This window comes from Quercus suber, unplaced genomic scaffold, assembly GCF_002906115.3.
Source record: "Quercus suber isolate HL8 unplaced genomic scaffold, Cork oak 2.0 scaffold_127, whole genome shotgun sequence".
In the NCBI taxonomy this organism is placed as follows: domain Eukaryota; kingdom Viridiplantae; phylum Streptophyta; class Magnoliopsida; order Fagales; family Fagaceae; genus Quercus; species Quercus suber.
The window spans coordinates 1,200,639-1,210,354 of NW_027069590.1; the positions used below are offsets into that span (position 1 = coordinate 1,200,639).

Sequence of the window (9,716 nt, forward strand, 5' to 3'; positions counted from 1 at the left end):
ATTATGATCCTCACGGCTATCCATTTGATATCTTGTATTTTTTTAATAATATATTTGTTAAATGCACCCAAAAAAAAAAAACATGAAAGTTAACTTTAAAAAAAGAAAAAGAAAAAAAGATACTAATAATTTTGTTAAATTGAATAAAAAAAAATTAAAGAGAAGGCAAGACAACAAAGAAATGATTCAATCCATTCCCTTTTAAGGAATCATAAGCGTCCATTCCTTTATAAGTTTGTCCAGCAGTTTGTCAAAATCATAAGAATCAATATAGGCACTCAGACAACACAAATTTGTCTATAATACCTACAAAAAGTTTAGTACCCAGAAAAAAATGCACAACTTCTGCCACAAAAACTATTAATTTGGCCGACTATTATTGGTGGTTAAAAAAAAAGGTAATAGATCCTTGCAAAACTGACAAGCAATCCAGATGGAAGAAGTGAAAGAAAGAACTCAAAAAACTATCATCTTGTACAATAATATGTAAAATTCTATAGTTGATTACTTCCAAAATAAGGATCAAGAATACACAGAAGTAGGATCTTATGCAGCTTTAGGTGACCATGTTCAGATTTTGAAAGATAGTTTGATTTGGTTCTTATGGCATAGTCGCATTAATTGCTGCTTGTGTTTTCTCCTGCTTTTAAATTACAGCGCATTCAAATTCTTTTTTGCCTATAATACGTTTGGAGTTGTTAATATTTTGTCAAAGTCAGATTTGAGAAAAGCACTATAAATGTCTCAACTTGAAGAATGGAATCGGGAGAATTGACATTTTGGGCATAAGAGAATATACATTATTCATGATTATCCTCAAAGACTAAAACTTTGTGACATTATCCTTTGGTAATCAACAAAACCAAGCTCTTCAATACACTGATAATTGAGATTTGAGAGATTGCTAATTTCCTAAACCATCTATCAAGACTCAAAATTGACCTCTGCCTTAGTTCAAAATCATATGAGAACATGACATTCTAATACTCTCATCAACTGCTGCAAAAGTAGTCAGGCAGACACTAAATGAACAAACAAAGCAATTTTATGCTTGTGGTAAAGATAACGTGGGACCTTGAAAGAATGACTCAGTGATAAAAGCATATCCAACTTTCATTGTTGCCACATGGATGATGTAAGCTACAAGTATCTTAAAGCTTCAGGCACTGCCTGCCCACATTGTTCAAGGATTTCAATCAATGGTCCAGCAAGCGCAGAGTTTTCTTTAGTTACAAAGCTGTGCAACACGCCATTGACGGTGTGGCGGGCCATCTTCGTGAGAACATGCACATAACTGTCTATTGGTAGTTCAAAGCTTGGTATTATTACAATCTCATACTCCTCTAAATTAGCAGTACTTATCTGATCAACATTGATCATAGAGACTGGAGGTTTCTTTTTGCTGTCAAAATCAAGAGTACATAATTATGACATTATTTATATGTGCAGAATGGTTCTAAGCATCAGATTTTGGGCTGCAGAGAACTGACAAGAAATTTAGCAATCCTTTATAAATAACAGTAATTAAAATTTTATTTGAAATAATAGATAACTGTAATTAAACTTCTACAGCTGAAAAAATATGTTTGGAGTTTAGGTATAATTTGAATGTAACATCGAAAGCTCCATTCTCTATTACAATTTAAGGTGAGGATCTGAAGAATCCTGGGATGCAACCTACCGCAGAAGTGGTATGAGGCCTGAAGTTAAAACATCTTTCTCTAAAATGACACATTCATCTCTTTAATTCTTACTAGTAGAATATTCCATTTGCTGAAAACCTTTCTTTAGTATACAAAACCCCACTTCCACACCTTTGTTCCTCTCAACACCATTGACCCTTCAAGTCTACCACCCTAAAACCTTTTTGAAAAGAAGTAGATTATTTGTGGCACATTAAGTTCAAGACCCAAAACTTGGTTCTTTTTTTGCCTCAGAAAATAAAAATCCAAACCCCACAACTACTCACTTGCAGCCTTTTAGCCAACCATTTTTTAACAAGTCATGGTAAATAGCAGTATTCCACTTATCAGTGTTGTCCTAAATAAGATATTTGAATTTGGGGGGATATTACATAAAAATGGCTGAGATAATACACATTCTCAAGTTTTTAATTTAGTCAATTAAAGTCCCAAACTTATGAAATCACTTCAGTTTGAAGCTTCCATCCATCTCCATTATTTTGGGTAATAACAAATGAGAGAAAAGCAAGAAGCCATTGATAAAATTCTGTGTTTCACCTATGCTATGTTCATAAATCAATTTGGCAGCCATTGAACACAGAGGGTTTAGAGAAAGATCCGATAAGAAAGAGAGAGTTTTGCTTAGAGTAAGAAAGTGAATGAATCTTCTATAAAAAAAAAAATAAAATAAAATAAAATAAAAGAAAAACGAAACTAGTTACCTATATGAAGGTATTCAGTATTTTTCTGCTCTGTTATTGCTCAGAATAACATAGATGAATGGAGGCTTCAAATTGAAATGGTTTCATAAGTTTGGGACTTTATTTGAAAAAATTAACTACCTCAAACCTAAATCTGAAACAGTGCATAAATTGTAGGCCAGTTTATGTAATTTCCCTTTAAATTTTCCAATACATTCACTATAAAAATTTCTACCTTTTATCTACAAGCCTTATGGTTTACAACATGCAACCAAAATAAGATGAAAAGATCAAAAAATTATTATGAAGATTGATAAGGCTTGACTTAAGAAAATTTCACTAACCAAACTAAGATGCATGAACAAATTGCAGGAGCATTTCAAAACAAGAACTTATATTTTCAACAGGCAAATACGAGCGGGGTTTACTTATCAAAAAAAAAAAAAAATAATAATAATAATAAGAACAGGATTTTCCATTCACCTGTTTTCAAAATTTGATATGGTACATGATGGACCAGTTGATATGGAATAATCCTTGACTTTGAGAGCAGTGACTAAATCACGGGGATTGCTATCTTTACCACATATATATAGCACCTTCAAAGGCTGAGAGTAGAGTTTATTGCAATAAGCTTCGTCCAGAATTTGGATGCACTGCAAAAAATAATGATTGTAAGAAGATGCCATTTCAAGGAACCATTGTCCTATTGCCCAACAGAATGTAAGATGGAATAAAATGCTATTTCTCCATGAAACAAATTTAAAATGTTTGCTGATTTATTTTTGGTTAAAATACACTTTACACCACACCCTCTAAGTTTGGGTCTACTTCTAAATTGGTTCCTCAACCTTCAAAACTTACAATCTCACCTATTACAATGATGTCAATTTTCTGACCAAACAATGTTTGATATTCGCTCATATTATAATGCGTTACGAGATTCTCTTAGGTCATTTTCCCGTGGAAAGGTATAAGGGGGGTCATGGTATCCAGACAGGTTTCATTCTTTGTTTGAACTGCAGCTTGGGGGAAGATACTCACTAGTGATAAGTTGAGGAGGAGAGTTTTCCCTATTGTAGATTGGTGTTGTATGTGTAGGTGTAGTGGAGAGACCGTGGATCATTTAATGATCCACTGCGAGAAGGCATATTAGTTGTGGCATTTTGTCCTCAAATCTTTTAGTATTTCTTGGGTTTTACCAAGAAGGGTGATAGATCTTATTTTTGGATGGAAGAATTGGTTGGGGAACACTTGACATTTGGAATTTGACTCCGTTATGTTTGATGTGGTCTATTTGGAAGAAGCACAATAATAATACTTTTGAGGATGTGGAGAGCTCAGAAAATTAGTCTTGCCTCCTTTGTTAGCACCTCGTTTGATTGGTCTTGGGTTTGGGGACTCACAACTAGCAAATCTCTCCCGATGTTTGTAGATTTGCTTTTTTCTTGTATATATTTTTCTTTGACTGCTTTATGTTTTCTTGCATAAAGTAATCCTTTAATAATACTTTTTCTTACCTAAAGAAAAATGATGTTTTTGGGTGAGTTAATGAAAATGGGTAATAGTTGATGGCATAAACTGCAAGTTTTGAAAGCGAAGGGACCGATCAAGAGGTGACCCCAATCTTCAGGGTGTAAAGTGCATTTTAGACTTTGCTTAGCTCAACCACAACTAATCAAGACAGCTTTATTATATAGTATCTGATATGACATAATAGAATATATAAGTAAAACAAGCATTACGAGAATAAGGAGAAATGTCTCATTCTAATTCCATCTAGCAAAAGCAAACAATGAAGTCCCTTGAAAAAGAGATTTTCTTTCAGGCACTTTTATATGTGCAATATAAGAATTCTTGCATATTATACTGATGGAAACACATACATACCTTTGGTAGTTTTTCTTCTTCCGAGGTGCACACATTCACAGACTGGATAATGCATGAACTTAGACTGGTAATGGCATCATTAAGAGATAATCTGAAAGCTGATCCCAGCAGAAGATTTTGAACCAATGGCACAGAGGTATGGCTAAAGCAATCATCAAAAACCACAGTAAGGGGATTTCCCAATATAGATTTCCTAATTGATTTTATCATATCAGAAAAACCCCCATTTGAAAGAGGTTTGAGCCCATCAACAACCTGTACAATCATCACAACATTAAATTAGAAATTGAAGACCAAGCTTGAAGTAGCATTCCCATTACAATCAAGGGCTTTATTATAGTAACAGAAGACATAATTTTGCCAACTATTTAAGAACAATTCATATATCATACAGCAATCATTCGAAGGCTCATCAACTAAAAAAAAAAGCAGAAAAATGGATGGGGTATGTATAAAACATAAAACAGAAACAAAGATACAAAGAATCTTGAGAAGATTCTTGATAGCATGAGGATCATCAAAACATACACACAGGAACACATCAGTTATATTGGAAACCACATCACTGACTTAATCAACTTCAGTAACACGAGCACTAGAGAAGGAATCTTTCACTCTAAAAGAGTTGTATGACCCAAAACCTTCACTTGTTTCTGTGTATAATCATATTCCTAATTCATCAAGACTAAACAAATTTCAATACTGACATTTGAAGTGACTTCAGTTCATGGAGTTGTGGATACATTTATAGAATTAGAAAAACTGTGAATTTGGGACAAGTATCAGTGAAGCATGGTAAACAGAACTGGAATAAATTACTGGATGAGTTGCTTGTAGAAGTATCTGCGCAGATGGTCACAAGCAAACATGGCTAACATTTGCATGTCACCCATCCAAAACATTAAATTCCACATAAGAAATGTCATAGACAAGCTTTTCAGATGAATCTGTAATAATAAAGAGACTTCAATATTATAACTAAGCCTAAATTACCATTTTGATTTATTATACAAGGGACGAGCTGGTAACTAAAAAACAGTAAAACAATCATCACAGGTAAAAACACACACAAGGGGAGTAAAAAAGGAAACTTATTTCTCATATGTACTACATATTCAACAAAAAAAATTACCAACAAGGAGACACCAGATATATCAATGGCCTTAGATGTAACAAGCTCCAGTAGCCTCTCAGGTGTAGACACAAGGAACTCAGGCTCACAGCTCTTTAAACTGTCAAATACAAAATAAACTTTTAATGAAAAGGAAGAGGAAAACTTACAGTTTTTAAACAAGAAGACTGTTGCAGCAGTGCACATTGGGTGTGTAACAGTGGCATAAAATTAAAAACTATGTACATACATATATACATAAATAAATAAACAAGTACACCCATGCAGATAGGCACAAGTGCATGCCTAAATGGTGCACACATACAAACACAGCGTATGCTTGATTAAAAGAATGTCCACTTGCAATAGAAAGTGAGTTGTGATCACACGAACATGCAAAATATTACCAAATGCAAGCAAAAGCTACCTTTTAATGATCTCATCACCACTTTACATTATAAAAAGACAGATACCAATTCCATACTTACCCTTGAATCTGGTGATCCAGGGATGCACCTGGATGTATACTCACAGTATGTATTCCAAGAGCCTTCAAAGGCTTGCAGATTGAGCGAACCTGCACAAAATATTGGAGGATAAAGAATTTATCACCAAAAAATAAATAATGGCTTCATACACTACATACCCCACAGGAAAATGCAAATTAGTTTCCTTATTATTCCATGTAAATGAAATAAGATCATTTGTATTTTGTAGCTATTAGAGCTTATCAAAAATTTTCTACAGATGGAGAGTATTATTAAGGCAGAAAGACAAAAGGCAAAACACCCTTTCATTTAAGCATTTATAATGTCTATAAGACTAACAAATGATAGAATTTCCAAGCACCCCCAAATTAAGGTACTGACTAGAGAGTTAAAGAAAATATTTACAACTCAAACCAAAAAAGTCCATTGGGCAGTAAGAGAAGAGGATAACAGTTAAGGTTGAGAATAGTAAAGAATATATATATATATATATATTCACAAACCTTAGCAGCTTTCTCCTGGGATGGTACAAGGAATAAGAGAAAGGGACTGGCAAAAGATTGACCTTCTTTCTCCTTTCTTGCAATCGTGTCAGCAGCAATGGAAACAATCCAAGCAATTTGCTCTATGGAAGAACAAGCTCCACTTGTCTCCAAAATATCCTTCCCAGCTGAATAACATTTCCAGAACTCAACTCCCCAGTCATTAACAAATAGAGGCTTTTCCTCTTCACTAATGTAGGTACCATCATGCCGCAATGCATTTTCTATTGAATTCAAGCACATAAAAAGAAACTTTGATGGAGTTGAGTTTTCAAAGGCCCACCTATCTTGACCATGGTTACCTTCCTTCTCAATCACTTGAACCTTTTCTTTCGGGTCAACAAGACATTTCTGTCCCATATCATTAACAGAAATCACTAAACCTTCTTCATCATCCATGAAATCCACAACCTTCACATTCTCATTTTCTAGATTGCTAGATTGCTTTTCGTTCCCCAGTGCAGCACCCTTCCCTTTAACAAAATCCTCCTCATCCTCTTGGGAAGGAATTTTGTTCTTGCATCCCTTTCTTTTAAAATTCTTTTTATCATGCCTGTTGTTGAAAGGATCCTCAGGAGTAGGAAGGCTGAAGCACATCCCCTGTAATGTCAGGATAGTAATGTCAACATAGAGTCATCATATATGATAATTGACTTAGGAAACGAACAAAATAATCACAAAGACTTGCATAAATTAATATTAGCCATATCAGATCATAAGACAAAATAAAGAGCACATTTTCTTAATTTTCCACAGCTTTAGTGAATCTAATGTGCAAAGATCTAAATCACATAATTGCAAGAATTTTACGGACAATATGAAATTGGAACTTTTCATAAAGACCAAAGATGCCTGTGTAATCCAAAGCAGCAAATTCCATTAGGGAACAAGTGTAACCAAAAAATTTATTTTCAGCTATCACTAGTACTTAATTCCAAATAAATATGTATTTTCAGGCAATTCCTTGATTCACAAGTCATTCACCTTAATATAAAAAATAATATATTTATTGGAAACCAGATAAACATAAAACACAGCATCTCTTTTGTAAAAATTCTCATTTCATATAACTCAAAATCAGAGAAAAACTACAATTTATTTGGTAGCTAGATAAACTAACTTGTTTTAGATGAAAAGTTTCTTATTGTTGTTATTAAACTCTGAAAAAGCCACAGCCAACTAGGCCATACGGTTGTCTGTTTTGGGCCCCTAAATCAGTGTTGGGAAAAGCGAGGGGCACACTTATGCGCAATCCTGACTGAAGTGAAGTGCACATTTTTATAAAAATTTAAAAATAATTATTAATGAGAAATGCAACAATCAAATTATCATATAAATTGAGATAATTTTTTTTTATATAATTCATATAACATTTAGATAAGCCCTAATTTTGCAATTTTAACACAAAAATTGCAAGTCAAGTTGTTCTTCTTCTTTTTTTTTTTTTTTTTTTTTTTTTTTTTTTTTTCGCTTTTCGGATCAGCTAGATATCATTACTTCCTTGTAATATCCTTTCTTAAATCTCTAATATCCATAATTCCCTATGACTAATTAGTAATATTAATAAATAATTTCATCACTTAATGATTATAAGTCTATAAGAATTAGTTTGCTATGTTCAACATCAACCACTAAAGTAACTAAACCATTACCACAAATATATTATATCATACTTTTTTTTTTTTCCATGAATGACCTAAGAATATGAGGACATAGCAATATGGTAATTGGTACCAAGCAGATATCCAAAAGGGTAAAAATTAGAATATGAAGAAGAAGCTGAATGGTTTACATTTTCAAGGAGAAAAAATCAAGAAAAAATAGAAAAAAAAATAGAGAAGAACTGGGAGGTTGTGGGTTTCAGGACAAGTTACACTCAAAATAAATAAATAAATACATACATACATACATACATATATATATATATATATATAAGTTACACTAAAAATATGTCAAATCAATAGTTTATATCAATAATGTCAAGATCCTATAGTTTTTATTTAGTTTTACTCTTTTTTTTGAGTGGAGTGTGGTCTTTCCTCATTTTTCTTGTTCTTCCCTTCCTGTTTTTCTTGATCGTTGTAATTTGGGTTCCTGATTTGTGACCCCATAGTACATCCCCAATGTAATCGGTTTAGCACTTTAATTAATAATATTTTTACGTTATCTATCAAAAAAAAAAAAAAAGGAAAGAAAGAAAAAAGAATGAGCCTAGCTTTTGAGGCAAATAGTGCTGGAGCCTTGGGGCTTCGCTCTTTGAGCTTAAGCGTGCTTTTACCAACACTGCCCAAAATTGAAACCGTATAGTTCAAAATCTTAATTTACTTTCCATAATATTTTTTCACTAAACCAATCAGAGCATAAGTGCTTCCACAGACAACCAAATACTCGTGATAGACGCAGCCATATATCATAGAAACAAAGGCATTGTCCAAGTGCCATTAGCAAAGTCATAATGTAACTAAATTACATACAAAAAAGCCAACTAACAATCTTTAAAAGAACCCAAAAAAAAAAAAAAAGTTCTCAAATTTCATTACTCATTAGTCTTCTATTTCCATTTAATATATCTTATTAATGAATCATTGCTTCCTAACCCATTTGAATTTAAAATTTATAAAATAAAAAAAAAATTAAAAAAAAAAAACTTCAAAATCAAAGACCAATTTCAACTATATTTCTTTTCCAGGATCCCTCAGCTTCCAAACAGAGCATATTAATGAAAACATGCTGCAAAACCCAATGCCCATAATAGAAAATCATCTAAAAAAACCAAACTTCAAACAACAAGACTCCAAATTCAATCAAGTTTTCCATCTTTTTCCAACATATTTCTCAGCAACCAAACAGACCCACGTAACCAAAAACCCCCAAACTCCAAAACCCAGTTACCAAAACACAACAAGAAGCGAAAAAGAAGGTACCTCACACATGCGGCGTTTGCCTGACTTGCGGCGCTTCTTGGAGGCGATGATGGCAGCGACCCGAGAAGAGACCTTAGCCGAGGAGTCCCTCTCCTTCTTCCTGTTGGCTTTGTTTCTCTTCCTCCTCAATGCATCGTCACCTTTCGCCATTGCAGTATTGCTTCCTAACCCATTTGAATTTAAAATTTATAAAAAAATAAAAATAAAAATAAAAATAAAAAAAACTTCAAAATCAAAGACCAATTTCAACTATATTTCTTTTCCAGGATCCTTCAGCTTCCAAACAGAGCATATTAATGAAAACATGCTGCAAAACCCAATGCCCATAATAGAAAATCATCTAAAAAAACCAAACTTCAAACGACAAGACTCCAAATT

The 9,716-nt window shown here is 33.2% G+C and overlaps 1 protein-coding gene across 1 annotated transcript; it reads right to left on the reverse strand.

Moving 5' to 3' along the window:
• Nucleotides 1-777: 777 nt before the first annotated feature.
• LOC111988707 (pre-mRNA-processing ATP-dependent RNA helicase prp5) lies at nucleotides 778-9,488 on the reverse strand. Its single transcript, XM_024020497.2, has 7 exons — nucleotides 9,339-9,488; nucleotides 6,376-7,014; nucleotides 5,873-5,961; nucleotides 5,406-5,505; nucleotides 4,274-4,528; nucleotides 2,867-3,039; nucleotides 778-1,402 (listed from the first exon to the last, which is right to left on the reverse strand). The coding sequence occupies exons 1-7, from the start codon at nucleotides 9,486-9,488 to the stop codon at nucleotides 1,141-1,143; spliced, it is 1,668 nt and encodes a 555-aa protein (XP_023876265.1). The 3' UTR covers nucleotides 778-1,140.
• Nucleotides 9,489-9,716: the final 228 nt, after the last annotated feature.

What these genes read in the sequence shown, in the direction of transcription:
- LOC111988707 (XM_024020497.2), bottom strand. Translation starts at nt 9,488, where the DNA reads ATGGCGAAAGGTGACGATGCATTGAGGAGGAAGAGAAACAAAGCCAAC. An exon ending in CCCAGGAGAAAGCTGCTAAG is followed by an intron (nt 5,962 to 6,375) that starts GTTTGTGAATAT and finishes TATTTTGTGCAG; the next exon opens with GTTCGCTCAATCTGCAAGCC. An exon ending in ATATCAAATTTTGAAAACAG is followed by an intron (nt 1,403 to 2,866) that starts GTGAATGGAAAA and finishes TGATTTTGACAG; the next exon opens with CAAAAAGAAACCTCCAGTCT.